At 42.1% G+C, this 24,629-nt stretch overlaps 1 protein-coding gene across 2 annotated transcripts in view; it reads right to left on the bottom strand.

Moving 5' to 3' along the window:
- Positions 1-4,041: 4,041 nt before the first annotated feature.
- Positions 4,042-24,629, bottom strand: part of IQGAP1 (IQ motif containing GTPase activating protein 1) — a 65,349-nt gene continuing 44,761 nt past the window's right edge. For both annotated transcript variants that reach the window (XM_057401354.1, XM_057401353.1), the window contains exons 20-38: positions 23,775-23,858; positions 23,604-23,675; positions 23,440-23,509; positions 22,822-23,030; positions 21,651-21,806; positions 21,328-21,491; positions 19,929-20,153; positions 18,488-18,628; positions 18,306-18,390; positions 15,791-16,023; positions 14,911-15,043; positions 14,460-14,562; positions 12,874-13,009; positions 11,017-11,104; positions 10,381-10,593; positions 9,165-9,331; positions 8,233-8,355; positions 7,167-7,275; positions 4,042-5,236 (exon numbers count right to left, since the gene is read on the bottom strand). In XM_057401354.1, the coding sequence (XP_057257337.1) occupies positions 5,123-5,236; positions 7,167-7,275; positions 8,233-8,355; positions 9,165-9,331; positions 10,381-10,593; positions 11,017-11,104; positions 12,874-13,009; positions 14,460-14,562; positions 14,911-15,043; positions 15,791-16,023; positions 18,306-18,390; positions 18,488-18,628; positions 19,929-20,153; positions 21,328-21,491; positions 21,651-21,806; positions 22,822-23,030; positions 23,440-23,509; positions 23,604-23,675; positions 23,775-23,858 (2,625 nt within the window). In that variant the 3' untranslated portion in view covers positions 4,042-5,122. The remainder of the gene's footprint in view (positions 5,237-7,166; positions 7,276-8,232; positions 8,356-9,164; positions 9,332-10,380; positions 10,594-11,016; positions 11,105-12,873; positions 13,010-14,459; positions 14,563-14,910; positions 15,044-15,790; positions 16,024-18,305; positions 18,391-18,487; positions 18,629-19,928; positions 20,154-21,327; positions 21,492-21,650; positions 21,807-22,821; positions 23,031-23,439; positions 23,510-23,603; positions 23,676-23,774; positions 23,859-24,629) is intronic.

Genomic DNA, 24,629 nt, shown 5'->3' with positions numbered 1-24,629 from the left:
AATAAAAGTGATTACACATTATGAAAAGGGGGAAAAAAACAAAAGAGAATAAAAAACTTTATGGGGCGTGAGTTGTGGGTCTATAGGACATCACGGTTGTCCATGGGGTGCTACGGGCCGCCATGGGGCAGTAGGGGGGGTCACTCTGGGGTCTCTTTGTGTCGCTGGGGATTGTTTCAGGCATCATGTGGGTCACAAGGTCTATATGTGTCCCTGTGAAGGGTCCATGGATTGCTGTTGGGTGCCTATTGTTTGCCATACATGCCCATGGGATGTCTATAGGGTGTATGGGGATCTATGCAGTGTCCACGGGTTTCTCTGGGTCGCTATGGGGCATCTAAAAAAAAAACAAACCAACAACACATTACTAAAAAGGACTACAAAGTAAATAAATCTGGAGAACAAAAATGAATGCACAGCAAATAAAGCTGACTAAAATGGTGTAGTCAGTAAAGAACAAAGCAAAGTGAATAAAATGATTATAAAAAGTAAATTTTAAATGAAAAGGAATAAAAGTGAATAAGCCTGTATGAATGTTGCCCCTCTGGGGCACCATGGAGGTTGATGATGATGTCCTCCCAGTCCTGGTGACATCACGACACCGTAAGTCACAAGGGCTGTCATGGGGCCATGTGCGGGTGGCTATGGGCTGTGTACGGGTTGCTCTGTGTGTCTACAGGTCACTATGTGGTGTCTGGGGGTCACTGTAGGTCACTGTGACATGTCCACGGTGTGCTAAGAGTTGCTGTGGCGTGTCTATGGGTCGCTCTGGGACCCTATGGGATGTCTGCAGGGAGTCTGTGAGGCTGGGGGGTCACTGTAGGGGATCTACTGGGGTCTATGGAATGTCCACGGGTTGCTCTGGGGTAACTGGAAAAAAAAAGTTACTAAAAGCGACTAAATCAAATCAGAAGAAAACTGAGTGAAAACTGAAAGAAAACTGAAGAAAAAAGTCAAGAAAATATCAATAAAGCGATTAAAAAGTAAATAAAAATTAATAAAAGTGAATAAACTTGAATGAAATGCAAATAAAAGTAAATAAAAATGAAAGCGCATCAAACAGTCAACTGGTGTTGGGGTACTCATGGGCTGTGGGGGCCCCAGGGGGTACTTCGGGGTCCCTACGTGGCTCGCTGTGTTGGGTCATTAGCCTGTCCCCTGGCGAGTACGGGCTGCTGGGCATGTATGGCCAGGAATACTGGTAATGCCGCTGGGATCAGCACCAGGAGCCGCTGCCTCAGGTGCTGCTGCAGCCCCTGGACCTCACTGGCACTGTGGGGCGGCTGCTGCTGGGCTGCACCCTGGGGTGCTACCGGCCATCACCCACTGAGAGATTTTCCTGCACCTCCAAGATGGATCCGGGACGATGGCAATGACAACAGGAATGGTGGAGGCTCACTGCTGAGCGCCACACACCTTGGGGCTGCCGCTGCGGCGCTGGGAGCTGGTGCCCGCCTTCGATGCACACAGGTTTCGGCAGGGTGGGGGTTCATCTATCTTCCTCCTGATCCACGGGCTCTTCCTCATCAACCTCCTCATCATCCTCCTCATCATCTCCATCCCCACAGAGCTGCAGCAGCACCAGGTGACGCTGGCGCTGAGGCAGGAGCTGGGGCTACACGATGGAGCCCACAACAGCTGGCTGGTCCTGCAAGTACAGTGTCCAACATCACCATCTGGTGTCCACCACCGGACATTCCATATTAGAGGGATGGAGTCTGGGACGTGGGGACGGAGAACATGTCCTCACCCACCGTGTGCTGCACCACCCCATCCGCCATCTTGTCCCCCCCATCCGCCATCTGCTTTTCCCCACCGTCGCCATTTTGTTTCACTCCCCCACCACCATTCCCCTCCCTTCTTCTATCCCATATCCCACTACCCACCCCTTTCTCATCATCTATCCCATTTAACCGCCATTATCCTCCCCTCCACACCATCTCTCCCCCCTTCCCCATCATCTCTCCCATTTAAACCGCTTTCCTCCCTCATCACCCCCATCTTCCCGCCCACCAAAGCCGGAACAAACCTTCGCCCAGCAACTCCTGGACGTTCCCGCGCCGAGCAAACCCCCGCTAACCTCCATAACCGCGCACACACTGAAGACAGTTTCAGCCCTCGCTGCCTTCTCCTCCTTCCCGGCTCCCGCCATCGCTCCCTCACACCGATGGACACCGCTGATTGGCCGCCGGAAAACGGGCGGGAAAGCGGCCCCTCAGGTGCGCGCTGTCGCTAAGGGAGAGGCGGCCAGGGATTGGCCGACGCTGACCCTCCGCCTCCGCGGCCATATTGGTGAGGCGGCTTTGGCGTCACTGTGTCCCCGCCCTTCCTCCATATTGAGCCCAGCCCCTCCCTCCTGCCGACTCATGCCCTCACCCCTCACGGCATCCCCGTTGCCGTGGTAACAGTCGCACTGTGCCGCCACTGCCTCCATTTTTCTTTCCAAGATGGCGCTCGCGAGCGTGGTGCGGGCGGAGGCTCCGCTCCCGTCCCGTTCCCTCCTCGCGGGGCTCTTTAATTTTATAATTGCTGAACACGGGAATTCTGTTCTGGCAAATCTGAGTTTCAGAGAATATTCTCCTGCCATCTGGGAAAACCCGACAAAGCCCTGACAAGCACAGAACCGTTTAGCACAGTTCAGACCAGTTAAGTATACCCCAAACCAGTTTAGCCCAGTTCAGACCGCTCCAGCCCACTTTAGCCCAGTTCAGACTGGCTTGCTTCAGTTCAGACCAGTTTAACCCAGCTCAGCCCAGTTAAGGTGGGTTTAGCCCAGTTCAGACCAATATAGCCCAACACAGCACAGTTTGGAGCAGTTTAGCCCAGTTCAGACCAGTCCAGCCCAGTTTACCTCCCTTCAGACACTTCACCCCAGTTCAGCCCAGCCCACTTTAGCCCTGTCCAGCCAATTCCAGCTCACTTTAGCCCACTTTAGCCTAGCACAGCCAACTTCAGCACAGTCCATTCCCGTTTAGCCCACCCCAGCCCACTTCAGCCCATGACTATTAGGTGTTTGCTCTTTGACCCTTAACCACTAAATTTTGAGCTTTGAAATTTTTTTACCTGCCATTGCATTTATTACCTTTGAACTCTGAATTTTTATACTTGACCTATGATCCCTGAAATGTGACCTGTGACCCTTGACTGTTAATCTGCCTGTTGGCTTTGATCTTCGAGCTTGGCCACAAATCCATGACCTTTTAGCCTTGACCTTTAAGTGTTGCCCTTTGACCTACTGCCTTTGACCCTTGCCCATTGAGTCTTATCTTTGACCACCTAGACATTGCCCTGGTGACCTTTTTGCACCAGACCTTTGGCCCCTGAACTCAATCTTTGATCTGGCCCTTGACCATTAAACGTTTATCTTTGCCCTCATGAACTCTGACCTGCGGTTTTTCTTTTACTCCTGGCCTTTTGACCCCTGATCTTTGACCTATGGGGGTGGCTTGGGTAGGGGCACGGTCAGGGCTCTGGGTGGGGTTAGCAAAGGGCCGGGGGTGTATCCAGGCTGGGGTCATGCACCCAGGACGGCGGGGCCATCTCCTTGGCAAGGAATGGGGCCGTGACCAGGGTGGGACTGGGGGCGTGGCCAGGGTGGGATGCGGTCTGCATTGGGGGTGGGTCCAGGTGAGGTGTGGGCGGAGCCTCAATGGAGCTGAGGCAGGCGTCACTGCAGGGGGCGGGGACTCAGCAGAGTGCCTTAGATGGGGCTGGGGGGTTTCGACCCCTGCAGGTTGAAGAAAGTATTTGCTTCTGAGAGAACTACAGAAAAGTTATCCTGAAGCATGTCATCATTTCAAATACTGCAAGTATCTTTAATGAGGAAAAAAAAAGCTAAGCTGAAATAGCACGGAGTACAGCAGAGATAAAGCGGTTCAATTAAACTCGGTAATCTGAAGAACACTAGTGACCTGTGAGTAACTTCAAATCTGCAATTAAGAGATACGTCCCTTCTATTTTTAAAAAAACACCTCTTAATAAATTGGTGGAGAGCTGGAGCAGCCGCTGAAGTTAAAGGTCAAGTTTTTCTTGGAGAAACCACCAAAGCAAGTGTCCATTTTTACTAGATGCAGCTGAACAGGCAGCACGACCCCCATGGTGGGGAAGGAAACCCAACAAAAACCCCTAACAAAACCAAAGGAGTAAAAAATATGGGAACTTGAGCATAGCTAGAAATGTTTAACTTTATAAAAGCTAACCTATTTTAAATAGTCTTCTTCCTTAGACAAGCCTGCAGGTAGAGCCTAACATACTGCATCAGATACAGATACACAGAACATTGCTCTAAACTGGAAAGAAGTTATTTTTACATTTCAAATACTTCACAAGCAACATTAAAAGTTAACATGTCTCACAAAAAATTAAAATTTTCAGATTTCCTTCCCCAAAAGGCTTCTTTTCATCCGTAAGTACTAGTAAATACATCCCACGGTCCCTCTATTTAAGGGGCCATATGTAAATGAGTGTGATAAAACAGAAACAAATCAAGAAAAAAAGACATGCTAAAGTTATTCTATGTGGCTATAGTAATTAGTCACAAATAATTCAGTGACCATTTATGACCATTAATGATATCCCAGACCACAGTGGTTCCATCTGGTGAACTGGCCACCACCACCACAAGCTACAAAACCAATGGGTAAGATGGGCCTTGACCATTTCTTAATCTGGTCATCACTGTTGAGAATAATGTCCAAATACAATCCACAGCCCTTTTTTGCTTTCAGGAAGAGGCAAACCAACAGCTGTACAGTTCTGGCTTTCTCTTCACACAGGCAACAAAAATTCAAACCTCACAAAGCACATTATTAGGCAAATAAAGCATCCATATGCCCTAAGTATACTCTTATATTAGTTTAATCCCCAGCACCACATAAAAATACATTCTAAATTAACTACTCTTCAGGGGACCTTTAAAGATTATAAATAAACAAAAAACCAACTCTTTGCAGACTCAATGAGAGTTGTTAATTTGCAAGAGGTTCTCAGTCCTCCTTCGTGATACATCTGATATATTTGAGCATGGCATCTGCATATACTGATACATAGCTACATCACACTATAACTGTGCATGCAGATTTCTATTCATCTCCCCTTTCACAGACTTGCTGGCAGAGGACAGTTACTTCCCATAGAATTTCTTATTCAGAAGAAAGATCAGAAGGTTGACATTCACTTTTGCTCTGTCAAACAACTTCATGACTGCAACGCCTTCGTACTGCAGCTGCAAAAGATCCTGCCAAAGAGAATACCTTTGTGAGCAAGGAATCCTCAAGAGCTTATAGAGAATACGATACTCTCTGGTAACAGTAGCTTTTTGAGGAACATGTATCACAAAGTATACGGCATAAGATCAAAAAACTAGAGATTTATTAAAGATCCACTCATACTGCATGAAAAATAAAGTAGTTCTAAGACATCCAAGATCTAAATTTTTAATCTGTTTTATATTAAAGAAACAAACAAACAACAAGAAAAAAAAAAGGGCAGAAATAGAAGACCATTCTTAAAAAGGCCAATTTCAGATCTAGCCATCTCCATGCTTTTCATTTCCACAATACCCATAAAGTCGTAACATTTAGAAAGGTTCTCCTATATGTCTAACTATATTATCTACCCATGAAACATTGCAACACTCCACAGTGTCGCTTTCTAAAAAGCTTAGTTGCGTCTGGTCTCAGCAAGGTGGTTTGGAGCACTGCAACCTGGGGCAGAGAAAGTCACACCACCTGTTAGCACTACGTACACAATGCCAATTCAGTCTCTTGGGTGTTTCGGTAGGGAGTATTTTTAGTTACTTTGTTCTTGTCAGCAATGCACTTGACAGAGCAATAGGACTCCCTGCACTGATTTATCTCAGCAATGAATTTCTTTCAGCAAGCCCCCTACGGAACAATGTACACTGAAGGCGGCGTTCAGGTTGTGCAGAGAAACTTTATATGCAATCCAAAATCCAAATCTATCTCCTGCAATTGTCCAGCCTGGGTGACACCAGAGTAAACAATCATAAAGCCATTTCTGCTGCTTTCTGTAAAAATTCTGGTAAGGGCAATATAAGTTTTTTGATGCCACCATTAATGCTGTACTTGGATGACCAATGGCAGTTTCCTCATCGCTGGCCTCTCAATCATAAAATCAACTGGGTTGAAAAAACATTTAAGTTCAAGTCCAACCATCACCCCAGCACTGTCAAGGCCATCACTAAACCATGTCACTGAGGGCCTCATCTACACGTTGGGGTTTTTTTAACATTTCCAGGAATAGTGATTCCACCACTGCCCTGGGCAGCCTGTTCCAATGTCTTAGCACCCCCCCATTGAAGAAATTGTTCCTAATATCCAGTGTAAGTCTGGCTTCTTTTTCTGAAAAACAGCGCTAAAAAGGCATAGTGGTATAGCAACACCTGTGTCCAAAGAGCAAGTGACCATGGGTACCCCATGAACCAAGAAATTCATGACCAGGTAGGGACCAGAATGAACTAGGGGAGTCCTGAGAGCACACAAATGGCATGTGTGAGACAACTGTCCCTCACAGCAGCCAGTTAGGTCACACAGACTTAACAACAATTCAAGGTGCTCCTACACACAACCTGTTACAAGACCTCTGCGGCATCCACAATTAACAAACCCAACAATGCCTAAGCTGGAAAGGGGATATGCAAGGCAAAAGTAGATTAAGAAAACAGAGACACCAGGCATAACAGTGCTGGCATGGGAGAGGATCAGGGAACCATCTGGGAGAAGGTCAGTCAGTGCCTGTTTTGGTAGCCTGGCCTAAGTAAAGGCTGAGGACTCCCAAGAACTGCACAGTTGAAGAAACTGTTCAGTGTAGTGTGGCAGGAAGAATACCAACACATGATGTGGCTGAAGCCACCGCACCCAGGCCCAGCTGATCTCTCTGCTGTAGCAGAAACTTGTTGAAAATGCATGTGTTAGTTTTGTGTGCAAATGTAACTAGGAGCACAGACTGAAATGAGGCTTTCATTAGTAAAGAAACAAGAGTAGTCTGAATCCCACATATCTGTGTTGCATCTGTTTGTTTCACCTGCAACAGATCAGTTGGTTTTGAGAGCATTTTTCAGACTGTTCAGGCAGAAAACGTGATTTTTATTTTGATGAAGAGCCTGGCAAGTGAAGCTTACATGCCACTAATAGGACAGTTCTTACCTGATAATGTAACATAAAGGTTTCCATCTGTACCCCCATGAATTTTGCCTTTATCTCGAAATCTCCTACTTCTTCTGTTGGACTGATTTCAAATATCACATTTTTAAACCTATGAAATTTGAGAAATCAAAACCCACAGTTCATTACTGAACATGTATTTCCTAATGAAATAGGGAGAGAATATACAAGATGAAATGTGAAAATAGATTTCTAAGAATTATATTCTTATGTTCTATACTCCCATTGGGAATGAGAGTCTAAAAGCTGACCAGACTCAATATAACAATGAACAGAAGCCTTCCAGATTCTGTGTCCAGTGGATCACACCTTCACGCACGCACAGTTGGAAATTTAGCCCATGCGGTCTAAACAGCCTACTTCAGTACTGCACATCCATGCCTTATTTAGTGCATGTACAAAAATATGATCCTACGATGAAAAAAAATTCTAGTAAACAGGCAACTTCCTTATATTCCACAGAAGATACACTTAGTTCTCAAGGTCAGCAAGCTATAGCTGGACAAACTAAAGCTACCATCAAGTTGATTTTTCAGCAGTGAGTGCTATTAACTATAGTAGCAATTCAACCAAGGAGGTGCCCTTTCATGACTGGGGGGGTGGCAGGAAAGTGGCAGGTAGGAAGATGTCACATTTAAATCCCATACTTCTCAACCAAAGCCCCACTTTGCTTCCACCACCAAAGAGGAAAAAACAAAACAAAACAAAACCAAACAAACAAGGGGGGGGGGGGGGGGGGGGGGGGGGGGGGGGAGAACTGGGAAGCGATAAAGCGATCACTGAGCAAAGCGTCTTTGGCCTGAGGGATGCCAGCCTAGACTGCAGAAAACAATTAAAACAATTTCTTCAGCTTTAGTAACTAAGTCTACAACAATGCTAAATTCCAGGAACAAAACCACGAGACAACCTGTCACAATTTCAAACATATCTCAGAGCTTCTGTTCTCAATGGCCAGCACCTAAACCAGTTCAAAGAGACAAGAATTCGATGTACTCATTTTCCTCTGAGAGGCTTACTCAGCTTTAAAGCGTTTTAAAAAGATACTCACTGGTTACTTTGCAGGTCCTCAATCTCCAAAAGCACTCCCTTCTCATGAAGTCGAGCTGCTGTGTATTTTAGAGAAATCTTTTTACTGTTTTTGCCTTTCATTTCCCGAGGCTTCTTAGAAACTCTGGAAAAACCAAACCAGCCAAAAAAAAAAAAAAAAAAATCAAAACCAAAAGAAACCAAAAACCCCAAGACTATCAGTCAAACAAGTGAAGAGATTTTAGACAGCAAACATTTAATCTATTTGGATGAGAGGATAGAACCAGTATAGCTGATCAATGGTGACTAACACAGCTGATAAAAACACCAACCCCTTTCCTCGCCCCCCAAATATAACCACATGGTACTTCACAAAAAGCAGTACCACCTATCATTAGGCAAAAGGGGATTTGGTGACAACTGAAATGCAGAAGTCTGAGATTACTCTACAGCTTTCCTGCCTTAGTTTCCACTGGCAGCTGCTCTTCCCAGATCCCCCTGGGGAGGAGGATGCTTCTTCCCTTCTGCACCTGTACTTCCCCCTCACCTCCTCCCCCCACCTTTTTGGGACAAAAAGAACAATTAGCAACCAATGATTTCCTTGTAGTAACTGTCATTTTTATTCTCTTCCTACATGACGACAGGACAGACTGACTGAGCAGCACATGCATTATCTGAACCATCTGCTTCATTCCCTCTGGACACTCTACACTCCCCTCTCCCAGAGGGATCAAAATGCTTGCAAGTATGTCTTTCTGACCCCATTCAGGCACTGCCCTCCACCCGTATTTGTCCAGCACTGCCAAGACCCTTTCCCTATAACTATCACTGCAGCAAAGAGCTTGGCAAAGATCCTTTGAGCAGATGGCATTATAATTCTTCCTAGCAACAACCTACATGTGTTTCCTGCAGAAAGCACTTCTATAACCACAGCATGGTTTCCGAGACACTTACTTGCCCTTGCTGGCCAGGTTATCCAAGCAGGTTTTGATGTAGCTTTTGTAATAATCCACTTGTTCCCCATAAAAAGTAGCTTTGGAGTTCAAGGCACTGTATGTCTGCTGCAGTTTCACCAGCTCTGCCTTTCTTCTCTGACGGTATCTACGCTGATTTCGGATATCCTACACCACAAAGACGAGCAGAGACTTAACAGTCATTTGAACTCTCCAGTTGCTCAAGCCCACAACCAAGACTGTCTGAAACACACCGCCTAATTGCTTAGTCTTGCTTCATGCTACAAGATGGAGCTCTCAGTTGCATTTGCCCCAGTTGAACTGTCACCACTTCTCTGCGTTGACTATTTTTGGAACTAACCAAGTATACAAGCAGTTTATTTGAACTTTTTGTTGCTTTCTCAAACTCCAATGCTGTCCTAGTTACAATGACTAGAGTGGGCACCAACAGTACGTGATTTAAAGGAAGGAAGCAATTTTTGCCACCTCTGGGTAGGAAAAGTATCTTATAAATCACAGAAGTGCACAGACTTTCTTATCTTTCTTTACTAGTCAGGCACCTGTAGATGTACATTACCTTAACACAGGAACAAATACATCATGTGCTGAAGTCAGTATGTATCCAAAATCCGAAAATAGTGAGTTAATGACAGTACAATTAATTGTAAGTGGATCTGCAGAGGTGATGTTTATTCACTTCACACATACAACATTTCCCAAATAGTTTTTTGGTAAACATGTGATATAAAATACACTGTTATTTTTATTTAAACACCTAAAAGATAAAAGAGGGATCTGATAGAAAATCACAAAAGTGATCTAATACTGTTGTATGCCGCTACGGTGACAGTTACAGCATCTTTTTAGGCAAAACTTCCTTGTGTGAAGAAGTACGCAGAGACCCTGTTTAAATTACTTGAACGGAACAACAAAAAAAAAAAAAAAGTCACACCAGGACTTCCTCTCCAAGCCAGGAAACTTTTTCTTAAGGTGCCTGAGATTCTGGCAACACAATCAGTTTAGAAAACTCAAACATCCTATAAATATAAAGGACTTCCAAATGCCAAGAAGTGGGAACACTGTGGCAAAAGGTAGAGGCTTCACGCCTCTAAATTACTACTACAGAACTTCTCCTGAAAACTCAATGCCAGTTTCACAACACTGCAAACTGTGGGAAAACTTCACTGTGACCACTAGGAAACCACAAATGGGAATACCTTTGCAATGTCATTGATTAGTTCCTGGTATTTATTTTTAGCATTTACGGTCCCCAGTTCTGTCAATTTCTTCAGGCCTGTCTTAATTTTATCTTTCTTTCCTTGAAGATTTAAGTTGCCATCTTCCTTCACAGACAGAGTTTTTTTCATCTTATCAGGAGCTTTAGCATCACGAATGGCCCGTTTCTGCATCGCCCTCTGATGCTCCGCTTCCTAGAAAAAGAGAGCAAAGAAACTACAAGTTCATAAGCAGATCAATTTTAACGTGACAAAGAACTAGAAACAGATTTTTCTGACCTCCAGCACAATATATAATAGGAATTTTGCTTGGTCATTTCCATAATGACTTCATTGAATCCATGTTCGAAGAGCACATTCCATGTACAGGAAGAGCAGAAGCCTACCTGCCATTTAAAACAGCTGTCTAGATAAACAGTTTCTAGAAACTACCAGAGAGGTAAGGTTCAGACATACAATTTATGTCCATTGTATTCCCTCATTATTGCTACACTTCGCTTCAACATCAGTGGAGTCAGCTTCACTGTAATACATAAATGCAGATTCCTAACACCCACATGTATCTGGACAGATGACTATCTCCTAATCTAAAGAGAATGCAGGTAAACAACTTCATACTTGCTCTGAGGTAGCTGGAGTTCCCAAGATTTCAGTCAGCGTCTCCCCTGGTTGGAAGCGGATTACATCAACGATTAAACGTTTTGTGCTGCAAAGAAATCAAGGAGAATAGGAGAAAAAGCTTTAAACTAAAAGACTTTAAATACTGTTCTGTTCTTCAAATAATACCAACATTACCAGTTTACCTAAAGTCAGATTATCACTGGATGCACACTTACGTGCCATAGGCTAGACCAAACCAGATCCCCGAGAAGCACTTTACTTTGACAGTTTCTGAGAAACAGGTCCCCTAAAAGGTTCATCTACATAATACACAGGATTTGCTCCCCAGTGCCCTGTCAAACAACAAGTATGTCACCCCATATATTCCAAGGCAGCCCCAGTACTGCCATGTGGACCACAGAAACAGCAATTCCAAGGTGAAAGGTAAAGCAGGTCCATCCATCAAATCCATGCCTTTCCTGTTTAGAGACAGGGATGCCATGCGAGACAGTGTCAAATGCCTTGCACAAGCCCAAGTGGATGACACAATCAACTCTTCCCTTATCCATCGTTACAATGCTGTGGCCCCACTGTAGAAGGCCGCCAAATTCGTCAGGCACAATTTGCCCTTCGTGAAGCTGGCTGTTGCAAATCACCTTCTTATTGTCCATGTGCCTTAGCATAGCTTCCAGGGGGATCTGCTCCATGATCTTGCCAGGCACTGAGGTGAGACTGACTGGCCTATAGTTCCCTGGGTCTTCCTTGTTTCTCTCAAAAAGAGCGGGTTATATTTCCCCTTTTCCAGTCAGCAGGAACTTCAGACAGCCACAGCTTCTCAAATATGGTGGATAATGGCTTGGCAACTTCATCCTCCACCTCCCTCAGGACCTGCAGACACATCTCGTCAGGTCCCAGGGACCTGAGCACCTTCAGGTTGCTCAGACGGTCTCCCACCTGATCCTCTCCTACTGCAGGCAGTTCCTCACTCTCCCAGTCCCTGCCATGCCTTCTGTGACTGGGCAGCGGCCGGCACTTTTGCTGGTGAAGACCAATGCAAAACAAGTCCCCAAGTGCATTGGCCTTCTCTATGTCCCAGGTAACCAGGTCTCCTGTGTCCTTATGGACTTGTGTGCTCACAATTCCCTCATCTTTCTTTTATCCCCAGTGTATCTACAGAAGTTTTCCTGTTGCCCTTAATGTCCCTGCTTAGACTGAGTTCTGTCAGGGCTAATAGGTATTAGTCTAATAACACATCTATTTTCAAAAACATTATTTTCATCTATTAAGAGGTTTGAAGGACAGCAAGTGCAGAGCGAAGGAGACCACATCATAAACCAAGAGCAGCAACAGCATAAAGAAATTAATGCTGCAGGAGCTAGCAAACTTAGCAGCAGAGTGTTATTCACATATATGAGACATTTACTTACCCTTAACTTTCCCATATATTGCATGTATTCTATTGAAAACATTGCACAGGACATTATATAAGCAACACAAAGACTGAATCATCTAAGTTTTACATTAATAGACCTGAGAGTTAAAACTCCATTGTGAGGATCAATATGGATTATTTAAGATGGTATTTACAAATTATTCACAAGCAGGCAAATCCAACTGCTGCTGTCACTCTCTCGCATCTAGGAAATTTCCCCCTTCAGAACCGTCCAAAACAGACTTTTAAAGAATGACAAATTTAACAGTGATGAAGAACTAACAGGAACAAATTTGACAGCTGCAGCACTGAAAGCTCAGTGTACGTGGAGGAAAAGTCCCACATTTGTTTAAATTACACTTGCTTATTTTCACATGCAAATTAACTGTGAAAATTCAGGTTCCTCATTCTCTTGAGAGACCAGACAGTTACTCCTTACTTACTTCAACAGAATAGTCCTCGCATCCATCTCTGCATTCTCATCACCAGGAACATCAAATTTATTGGTGAGTGTAAGAGAAACCTCAGTCTTTGCTAGCATTTCCCTGCTGGGGTCATTAACGTTGCCAGACCCTTCTCCTGCCAAGCAGAAAGAGTTTATAGATTAAATTGTATTTTTTACATCATTGACTACAAGAGATTTGTGATTTTTCCCATCATAACAGATCACAGGAAAACTACAGTTTCCTACTTTCAAAAGGATGCTTTAAAAGCCAACACCAAATTTGAAAATCATCATCTTGAGTATGTTGCAAACTTTTTCTTCACAAACCTGAAAGAATACAGTGGCCAGAAAGGCACAACAAAATCACTAGCTTGTATGCCTTAAAGACATCCGTGCATTCCACACTGTATTTCAGCATTTCACTCTACTGAAAAAAGTAGCTGACCTGTCAAAAATACTTTATAAATAAAAACATGACCATGCCTCTATGACCATGTCCTCATTAGAATGAATTTTCCAAGCTAAGAGTGAAGCCCTTGTTGGCAACTAAGCTTGTCACCTTCTATTAAACAGAGTAAGCTATCTAGTCAAAAGGAAATTTTCTTCCCCTAATTGTTCTGAACTTTCATCAGAACAGCTGTTAGGATGCTTCCCCTCCTGCCTCTTTTTTAAAGGGCTGCAGGAAGATTAAACTCTGATGTATTAACCACATCAACACAATACATACAGAAGAAACGAAATGGGGAACGAGGGTAAGTACTAGTTAAACTCAAGGTCTAGTAGATTCAATCAGATAACACTTCTCATGTTCTGTTCTTTCCAAGTACTTTGAAGAAAGCATGCTAGCAATCACTCCCTTAAAAGCTTCCAATCTATCTCAGACAATTTCAAGATATGTATTTTGCTGCCGAAGCATCCTCTCAAAAAACTCTTACCACCACCCTCCCCCACCCCAGATTCTGCAGTTTATAAATAGCTGCTACATAGAAACCAAGAAATGATAAAGGCTTGTGCAATTTTCCAGTGTTTGCTGGCTCAGTGAACAATGGCTCAGGTGTTTAGAAAACTTCCAGAGATTAGTGAAGTCAGTTACTTCCTCCCCCAGCTACACGAGGATAAAGTTCTTACTGTATAGAAAAACAAACTTTGAAGGAGGGGGAAAAAAGGTATTTGTCCATATACCAACAATCCCTATAGGGACACACACCATTTAATACACTTATTACCACTCCAAAAGATCTCCACAACAGAGGACAGACCTTTTCAAACAAGCTGGGACACACACACAAGCAGAAAAGGCTCCAGCATACCAGAATGAAGAAAACATGTCAAAATATCCATCCATCTTCAAGAAAATTCTGGAGTGGGGTGAGGTGAGGGGCATGGGGAGAAGACAAAGAATCCCCACTTTTTTCAGGGTAACAAATTCCACAGTCAGAGGGCATACACTACAACAAATCTACTGCTGCTTTTCAGAGCACATCCTCCCAATGACCTGTGATGATCCCTTACATAGTTTCTTTACTGCACTTCAAATCATTTAAGGTAATATTACATATGCTGAAGTACAATAAACTAGACCACCTATTAAGGACTCAATTGTAGGAACCTCTCCGAGATCGTCCAGCAGCTCATGAATTGGATCATTGTGCTCAGGAGCAATCGCATCTTGATGGTCTAAGAGCAACTAAATGAACATAAAAGAACACTTACATTGTTAACTGTACATCCTTTTCTACACGGTAAAATAACATTACTTTGAGCTGGTATCTTTTAGAAAAGATCTTATTTCACTGAACTTCAAAGCAGCAATATCAACATTCAAAGCTATGCCAATATCACATACTCAAATACTTTAAAATGAAACTTAGAGAAGCCACAAGCAAATTACTTAATTCTATAAACCAACAAGCTTTTGCACACTATGCTCGAAAGATAACTTTTTGCCTTGTATTTGGTAACTTAGCATTTCAGCCAGAAGCAGCATTTTCAGAGCAACTGTGACCACTTATATAAGGACCAACTGTATACTTACAGTGTGCGTATTGATGATTTCACCAATAGAAATATAAATAACTGGTTTAGTGAGAGTCACCAAGTCAGAATATTCATCAATATTAAATTTATCCTGCAATTCTGGAACCTCACAGGCAGACTGAAAAAAACGCCTTCAGAAAAGAGGAGGAGAAAAGAAGAACCAGTATGAGCCTGAGTGTCATGTGATGCATCAAGAACATTAACTCCCTCTGAAAATCCCAAGTGTAGTCTCTCTTTACGGCACATTACCACATACTATAGTTTGTCAGCTCTAGTCTAACACATCAGAAATAACATAGTAAATTAAATTGCTGATACTGGCTGGCTCATTGACACCAGCTCATTTTCAGCATTCACAGAACTGGTCTATGGCTCTGGTGAGCTTGTTCACACATCTTCCTGCCCGCAGTGCAGTAACACCCCTTGCTCCCAGCAATCTCTACTTTTCTTCCAAAACATGAGGCATATGATGACAATTTTTGAACAAAAGCTTACTTCAGCTATATGAACATCTAAATGCCCAACTGCTTCATTCTTCAGCAACACTGGGTTTTCATGAGAAGCCAGGATTCATATGGGACAGAATAGTTTATGTCCAGTCTAGCTGCCCACATTTAAGTATTACAATAAGCACGTGCAAAACCAACCTTTATTCTGGAAACTCCCAAGTCAAAATACTTGACTTCTCAATCTCACTAACATACAACGTATCATTCATAAATCCCAGGCACATTTTATCTGCCTTTGTCACTGATGTTTATGCCACTTTGGAGTAAAATCTCTTAGATTTATAATACTTAAAATGTATAATAATCCCTTTTTACTTGCAATTTTTCCCTCTGCCAAACTTCTCAACTTAATTAGCTAAGGTCTTCTACCTGAATTTTTGATATGACTGCAACAGGTATTCATTAATAACGCTGAGGTGTGCATTATCTCCCATGAACATCTTATTGGACGCAGCATGCTGCAACATCTTTGCAATGGAACCGAGGTTTCTGCGTTGATCGGTAGTCAGCTGACCTCCAGCTGAAAGATCGATGATGTCAAATGCATCTGGTGCGACGATGGCTGGATTCATGTAGCGGTAATAGAGCAAGTTGCCAACAATCTGGGAAAAGTTGAGTAGAGAAGAAACACTTTAAGAAACAACGGTATAGGACCCAACTGAATTTTATTTAAACTACTCTGATAAATTGTTTTCTTGGAAGCCAGAGACCTCTTCCAGGGTAAAGGTTCTGCTGTGTTGCTGTGTATAAGCACACACTGTCCCAAAGAATCTAGTGTCAAAATAAATAAATAAAATCTAAAAAAAACCACAACAAAACAACAAAACCAAAGCATTAAGACTCAAAAGGATGGTCAAACAGTCAACACCAAGAGGGAAGACTGAGCACTACTAGTCGAAGGACAACACAGCAGCAGATACTCCTGTGTATAAATCCTATGCATAAAGATTTAAAACTTCAACTTATTAAAAGAAAAATGTACGGACACAAGACATTACAAACCTACCAATGGACTGCCCATATGAGCATGAAACTATCAGGGGAATTAAACATAACTGAGTTATTCTAACAGAGAGCTGAACAACCATAGGATAGAAGAACGAGAACAATAGCTGGTTCAAGAACAAGAGCTGATTCTTAGAGAAGCCTGCAGAATTGGCTGCCAACTCTGACAAAGCAAAAACAGTGAGGAAGCATGGCACACCAAGGAGCTGAACTAGGGAAACTACTTTCCATTCCTTCTCCAAAGTCCTTTTCTCTTTCAAAATAATTCTTTGATAAGCCAGGAACATTTTCAGGCACAGACTCCCAGTTAGTAACTCAAACCATATAACCCAGAGGTAAGAAAATCAGAAGCACAGAAGACAAACAGAATCTGATGCTTCAAAATCCAATTTACGTAGCCAAATGTGAGCAGCAATAAACTTCAAGGAACCAAAAATAAAGATGTCACATTATCCATATGCTCACAAATATACTTCTGACCTGTACTTGATATTTTGCCAACAGTAATTCCAGCAATGAAAAGAAATTAACCCAACATGCTGATGTAAAGACAGCTCTCACATCACATGCTCTAGTATTTTCTGGTGGTTCACAGAAATTTGCAGAGGACCTGGTCACTGAATCTCTGCTTTGCCTGCTTGCCACGCAACTTAAACGCACAGAAGAGATCAGGGTCTGAACAAATAGCTGAAAAACAGAGCGAAAAAATCTAGCCATTTCTGAGCAGCCCCAGAAGTTATTAACTGCTTTCATTGAGGTCATGTTTTGTTTCATGCAAGCCCCTGCTCTACTCTCACAGATTATGTCATGGCACAACAGTCAAAGCTGTTTACTGCCAGTAATAAGAAAACACATTGTGCAAAAAACTATTCAAAACTTTCAAAGGTTCAGGGGAGAACAGTAAATGGGTACCCACACGGGCAGCTTTGATTGCAAAAAAAAAAAAAGGAAAGAAAAAAAGATCAAAATCTAAAGTAGTCACTGCATACAACTGCAGCTTTGACTTTCAGGTGGACAGTTACACACTGTTTCCACAAAGATTAGCAAAAAACCGCAGCTTTCCACCTAAATTTACAGATGGAAGAAATTAATTCACCTGCATAGAAAGAATCGGTGTCTCAGAATGGGAAAGCACAGAACTAGAAGAGAGAAGAAAACAGCATTCAGATTGGTAATTATTTTGCAATGAAGCTGAGGCAGAGAAGTTTAAAGAGACAGTGCCAAGTACTCTGAAATCCAAAATTTTATTAACAAACAAATCATTCATTAATATAAAGGCCTTCACAATTACCAAAAGCCATAAACCCGAAGAAATTTCAATGAAAACCCCAAAGTTATACTCATCTGAGAGTGCCTACTATTAGAATCGTAGAATAGTTAGAGATCCTTTAGGTCTGCAAACCTAATGGAATGCAAAATACAAAACTAACTAGACATCATGGGAAATACCTCTCTACATGTTGCTGTCAAAATATCCTAGAGTATTACAGCCAAGGGAATTTGGAATATCAAGATTTTGCATACAGCCTTTTTAGCTTGACACTGTCTCTTTAAGAAATGAACAGCTGGCTGTGACCATATCAGCAAAACCAAGGTTTACTTTCTAGGAGCAAGAGTACCCCAAGTCTAGAAACCTGAACAACCAAATGCCCAAGATATTAAAAGCAAAGAAACAACAACAGGATACCTCCTCCTAACAATGCATTATGTCTCAGATGACATGTATGAAGCTAAAAATCAAAAGCCCAAAGTGAAACATTTTCTAGCTGCAGATAAACTTCATACAAGTCTACATGCGCTCCTCTCCAAACATACAGCTAATATGCTCACCACAGCCAATCTGGCTGACAATTACTCACAAAGGTGTTCAGAGCCTCACCTTCAGAAGCTCATCCTCGCCAGCATCAGGAAACTTCTCATGCAGGGAGTCTTTTAGTACCTTGGCAATGAAACGCATTCCATAACTTTGAGAGAAAAGGGCAAAGAAAAGGTCAAATACGACTGCTAAAAGAATGAACCCACCACCAACTTCTCAGAGATAATACTGTGTTACAGACTCACGGGATTTTGTCCACTGAAATAACAATAGCAGACAGGAACTTGTCTGTCACTGTCCTCATGTTTCTGATTGAGACATCCAGGCGCTTCCTCACCTCTTCATGATTTAGAGCTTGTTCAGGTGTAACATCATATGGCAGTTTGCTATTTGAAAAAGTTAAACATGTGAAGGCAAGCATTCCTCAGTCTAGCATACTTCAAGAATTTCTAGCTCAAGAATTCAAGAATTCTTCAAGAATTCCTAGCTCAACGTGGAAACAAGCTTATATTCACTTGGCTGCCAAGAGCTGTGCATTGCCTCCAGTCAACCTTTTAGTTCACTGGAAGAGCTGAAGGCTTCTTGCTTTTACTTCTACTCTCCCTTGCAAAAGTCACTGAGAGAAGAGGCCCAGCTAACTCATAACTGTACTTTTTACAGCATGCACACATGCACAAGAGCCAAAGTTGTGCATCAGGCTGCAGCTGTACTTCAGGCTGCAAATAAACTAGTGAAAAAGCAAGCTACATATTTGAACAACAAGATAATAAAGGTTTGGATACAAGCTAGAAGCTAGAACAGTATCCATGAAAACCAATTTAAAATGCTATCGGCAGGAAGTAGTGCCTAATGAGTAGTTACGTATTCTTCATCAGCCAAAATTACTGCATAGTGTTCCAGTGAAGATAGACAAATTAAGCAGATAACTCATAAAAGCATGTCTTAAATCTCATATAAAGGCCTGAACACATATATTCGCCTGCGTTTTTAACATACTCAGAATTCTGAACGAGGTGTAGAGCAAGACACGACTGCAAATTGCCTTGAATAGGGAAACTCATTTTGGCTGGTTGCTTGGTCTGGTTTTGTTTGGGTTTTTTTTTAAGTATGCTTAAAATGACCACCACAACAGAATATAATAGAAAGCTCAAGTTCTTGAAAATCATATGTGCTGGAAGAAACCAGAATGATACAAAACCATCTGGCACAATCCAGTTGTCAGCAGTGGCTGATACTAACTTGAAAGACATTAGAATTAAAAGAACTGCACTGTCGTGCTTCTCCTCCAGCAGAATAAGTTTTGTTGGCTTGCAAACAGTATCTAAGTTTGCAGAGGATATATGTGACACGAACAGAGACTGACAGTTCCCAAATACCTTTTCTTACCATGATTTCTTTTAGGTTAGACGGCATCTGATATATAACAATATCAAGTCAACACAAATAAACACCAGAGAGCATCTTTCCATTCCCTAATGAGCTGCTCTTTCAATACCCTCAGTACCATCTCCAGAACATGATCTTTAGTACTCTAGGATGAAAGCCATTTTGAGGAGATGGAAAAGCCAGTATCAGTTGGGACAGATACAAGCAGTGAAGCCAAGGATGATTTGAAATTATTAACCAAGTAGTGCAAAACAGCCAAGCATTATTTAGAAAAAAACACAGTGGGAACAGTTCTTATACCTGGCCTCGCCAGTTTGAGACTCCATTTGGTTAACCCAAGACTTGTAAATATCCACGGGATCAGTTTTGATATTGAGTGATTTGTCATCGATGATTTCCTTCACAACCGGTGCCAGGATCTGCCTCAGGGCATTCTGACCACGGGCACCACGGTTAAAGCTTACCACCATTTTAATAACAGTAGGATTCCCAGTCACAATTTCATGTATTTGGTCTACTTTTGATCTGAAGAAGAAAGAGTCTGTATGAAGTATGAGTTACACATAATTCTGTCACCTTTAGATACATTCTTAGGCATATATCAAACTGTTAAAGAGCACCACCCTCACAAAACAGATGACGGATCTGTACTAAAAATCTCAATACAGCAATGAATTACAACACTGTATAAGAACAATACTGGAACACTTCCCAAGACAGATAAGGCAAGAAACTTATGACCTCTGTTTGGGAATTCCAGTGTCATCTGCCAGTAGTCATCGCAATGACAGCTGCTGCAAATGGAACTGTACATTCTAATTGAATGCCCTGCTCAAAAATACAAAGGAAACACAGCATGTTTTATATAGAGAAGAGAAAAAAATCCAGTAGGTTTCTTCCAGTACTTAAAAAAAAAAAAGCAATCAACAACAAAAACCACTCCCAGTATACCACTGCGTGGAATACAGCAGCAATGAACAAAGTGCTTACATTTTCCTGGACCAGTATTCCAAGCATGAAGGGAAAAAAGTATTTTAGGAAAAAAAAAAATATCATTTAGAAGTTATCTGTTTCAGGGCATATACCATCTTCAGGCTTAAAAAGCATTCCAAAGAATGCTTAAAGACTAGTTCCTCAAAAAATTTATTGCACATTCTTCTTCACAGCAAGTTGTGCAGCTCTGAATCATAAGGAGCACTGAACTTCTAAGGCCCAACCTATCAAATGAAACATGCCCAAGGATAGCCAGAGTACTAACAGTGACAGTAGACTGAACAATGCCATACAATAAAGTTTTTCAGTTTCAGCCTCCTCATCAGCTTTCAGAAATACAGAAAGCTTAGTGTTAACTTTCTCCCTGTCTTGTAAAGGCTAAGTGTGCAGTTTGCTGGAGGTATGCATAAAAAGACATTGGGGAATTTAGATTAGACTGAATTTTAGGATGATTTTCCATCAAAGTAGCTGCTCTATTGAGCAGTGAAACCTTAACTGCAGTAAAAAGCCCTCATCCTCAATGGACATAATAGATTCTTCTTTTACAGACTATGTTAAGAACAGATATGAAATGGGAACAGGACAATGAAGGGACAAGTTAGCATTATCTGCATATCAGCATGATAGATAATGCGAAAACTGCCTCAATTTAAGAAATTGCCAAAACTGATTCAACAGCAAGAATGTGCTGTATGCTACCACGTACTTGATCTCTTCCTGCAATGCTGTTTGGAAAAGCCGCAACAACAGGTATTCCTCTCTTTGATTGGATGCATAGTTATACAGTGTGAAGATGACAGAATCCATGAACTTTGTGGATTTATTTTGAGGCATCTGAAAAATCAGCTTGGCCAAGTAGGTTGGGTTAGTCTACAACAACAAGAAAAATTGCTTAATGTGCATGTCCACACAGGCCAGTATCACCGAGAACTACAGTGGCTCAAAACTATAGTATGTAAGCAAAGACTGTGCCAAGACATACAAGCCACTATGACAAGAGGTTACCAAGCAGCATTAGAAGCTGCTTACCTGAAGTAAGTAGAACAGATGCTGATAAGCTTCCAGCTTTTCTCGCTTCTCTTTGCTTAAAGCTTTCAAACCTCCCCTTTGTTTATTCAGCATCATCATGTCAGAGAGCTGCTCCTTGTTCTTCTTGGTAAGTTTTTTACTATGAGAAACAACATCCTGGAAAGAAAGAACAGGGACAGATTCCACCCCTAAGTATTTTTTAAACAGACAACACTGGAAAATAGTTGTATCTGAGAACACACTTGTCTTGGATGTGGAGAGGCAGGGCCAAGCAATGGGTGAGGCTATTAAAGTGAAGCATTATTTACTATAGTAGCAATTACTCCAATGACTCTAGGTACATGCGTTGCTTTGTCCCTAACTTCTTGGACTCACCTGAAACCCTTGAAGGGTTGTTACTGCTGCCAAGAGTGACTATCAGAGCTGGCAGCATTCTGAAGATGCTTGAAAATGTTTTCCCTTTAAACTTGGCTTAAAACCTAAAAATCCCATTTCATACTCAGCTAGCTTGCTACCTCTACATACTCCAACAGCAATGGCACTTTTCACCTATGGCACCAGCCCAAAAGCTGCCTCCTTCCAGATTAATTTCACTATACAAGTTGAGATTTTATACTGAGAGAAGCCTAGTGCAATGCCACCCAGGATGAAAAATAAAAGCCAACCAGAACTTCAGCTTGAAGAAAAGGCAATGCTTCATCAGCAATAGTTTGGGTTTTTTTTTGTGAAATTCATCACATCAGCCAAGTAATAGAGGAGGCTTCCTTTAAACAATAAACACCAAGCAGCATGATCACATCCCCTGCCTTCAAAATCACCCTCCACTGCAGCCTTGCACCATGTCCCCTAAAGAACTACAAAGAAGCAATGAAACAGTTCTCAAAAGCATGCAGACACAATCTGTTGCATTCATTAGGTCAAGACAGTCTGGTGTGTGTTTGCCTGTTTTAGCTTCAGGTCTTGTTTCTTCTCCTCCTACAGTCTTCCTCCTAGGGATACATACTAAATTAGCAGAATGGAGTGAACATACTGGGACTAAAATCTTCAAGTCTGGGGCAATGTTTTCCACTGGGCCTGAGCAACTACATTCAAGGCTAAGAGCTCTCCATGCTGTATTCATCACTGGGCTCAGTTCAATCTGTAGACAGCCTCCCATCAGCACATATCCTACCTGCAGTGTAATTTTGTTTTTCACTAGCAGCCCAATTTTGATGTCCATGAGGTTGAGGTCATTTTCCTGTTGCTGATTGGATCGGATCAAGGTTACCACTTCCTCACGCAGTTTCATTAGCTCAAGCTCCTCCTGAAAATCTTGGTCACTCTGATCAAGCAAGTGGACAAATTTCCGAACCACAGCCATAGGTGGGTTTTCGGCATTAACTAAAAATAGACAAGAAAACATCAGGAGACAGGAAACAGGAGTAAATACATGTTTAAACAGCACATCAAGGAGCAAACAAGCACCACCATATCTAAATAGATTCTGACATTCTGAATTTTTGAATAAAACACAAGAGAAGCACACGGTAAAGAATGAAGTCAGTTACCAGGCTATTGTCCACACAGCCAAAGTTAACTCCAAAACTATGGTTCTGTTTGTCAGCAGCAAAAGCAGCAGCTGGAATCAGGTTTTCCATCACCATCCAGAACCACCTACACTCCACACTGCCCTATCAACCTCATCCCAATCACTCTTTGAAGCTGTCTTGATAGTATAGATCACACTAGCAACATCCCTTGCATATAGGGATTTGAGGCTCCTAAGTTTTATCCTCTAGGCAATACTCACTGAGGGTTTTGTAGTCTTCTCGTGCTTTGTTTGCTCGGATAAAGGCTTGAATTTTTATAACATCATTTATCTAGGATTAAAAAGAAAAGAAAAAGCACTCTACTTCATTCTGGAAATCGTACAAGAGTTAAATGAATTTGGTACCTGACAAGAGAGCCTCTTACGTGGTTTCTGAAATACTGCAGACGATCTCTGTAACGTCTTCTGGCTTGATACATCCTGGTCATTGACTGAATCTGTAGAAGGGTAACCAAGATACTCAGATAAAACCCCCTCCTACAAAAGTTCACTTCCCAAAAGTTTTACCAAAAAGGTCAACAGGGAGTTTTCACTACCTTCACTACTTGGTCCGTTTGTGATTGCAAGTAATCCAAACGGATCTGATATGCCCTCCTCTGCTTGTAGCCACGCCACTGGGACTGAAAACAGAACATCAGCGCACTGACTTTACTTTTGTAATTAAAGAGAAGTAATTACAAATCTGAGTTTCTTTTTGCTCCTCAGCTTCTGACTGTTGTACATGGGGATCATGAGTTTGATGCTGCTGCTGGTGAAAAGAGCGATATATCATTATAAGCCTTGGGAACAGACTCACTGCTACCAATACTTGCAAAAGAAGTTAGGCAAGGGGTTGGACTACACTTAATGAGCCAGGAGTGGTTTTGCGGGTTTGGTTGTGGTTTGGTTTTCCCCCCAGTATATATGCAGAGCAAATGCTACTTAGGCAGAAAAAAACACATATACTACTCAAACGATAAAGGGGTAATAGAGTGCAAAGCATGGATTCCACTTGCACACATTTCATTTACAACACCAGAGAAAGATTTTTTAATTGTTCTCCTGTAAATGCATCCAACCTTGTGCTGAATTTTCCCACCATTTCTTTTAGGTACTCAATCCTCCAAATCCCTGGACAAATTTGAAGAGAAGAATAATCTTACTCAGGAATACAGAAAACCATGTTATTTGTCTTCAATTCATGAGGAATCACAGCAGTAATTTATCACACAGTATTATCACACAAAGACATACAACACACTTCATATTGCCTTATTCCCAAAACACAGAATCTGATAATAAAATGGTAAGTAAATCTTCCTCAAGTATGTTGTTTTTCTCTCTAATTCTGCCTCAGAAGACTGATTAAGTATTACATCGAAAAGTAAATAATATACAAAAACTCCTTGGTA

Source organism: Pezoporus wallicus, unplaced genomic scaffold (genome assembly GCF_028554395.1).
Source record: "Pezoporus wallicus isolate ANWC-B61680 ecotype Strahan unplaced genomic scaffold, APGP_CSIRO_Pwel_v1 contig_12204, whole genome shotgun sequence".
Lineage (NCBI taxonomy): Eukaryota > Metazoa > Chordata > Aves > Psittaciformes > Psittacidae > Pezoporus > Pezoporus wallicus.
This window is presented reverse-complemented; position numbering and strand designations above follow the sequence as displayed.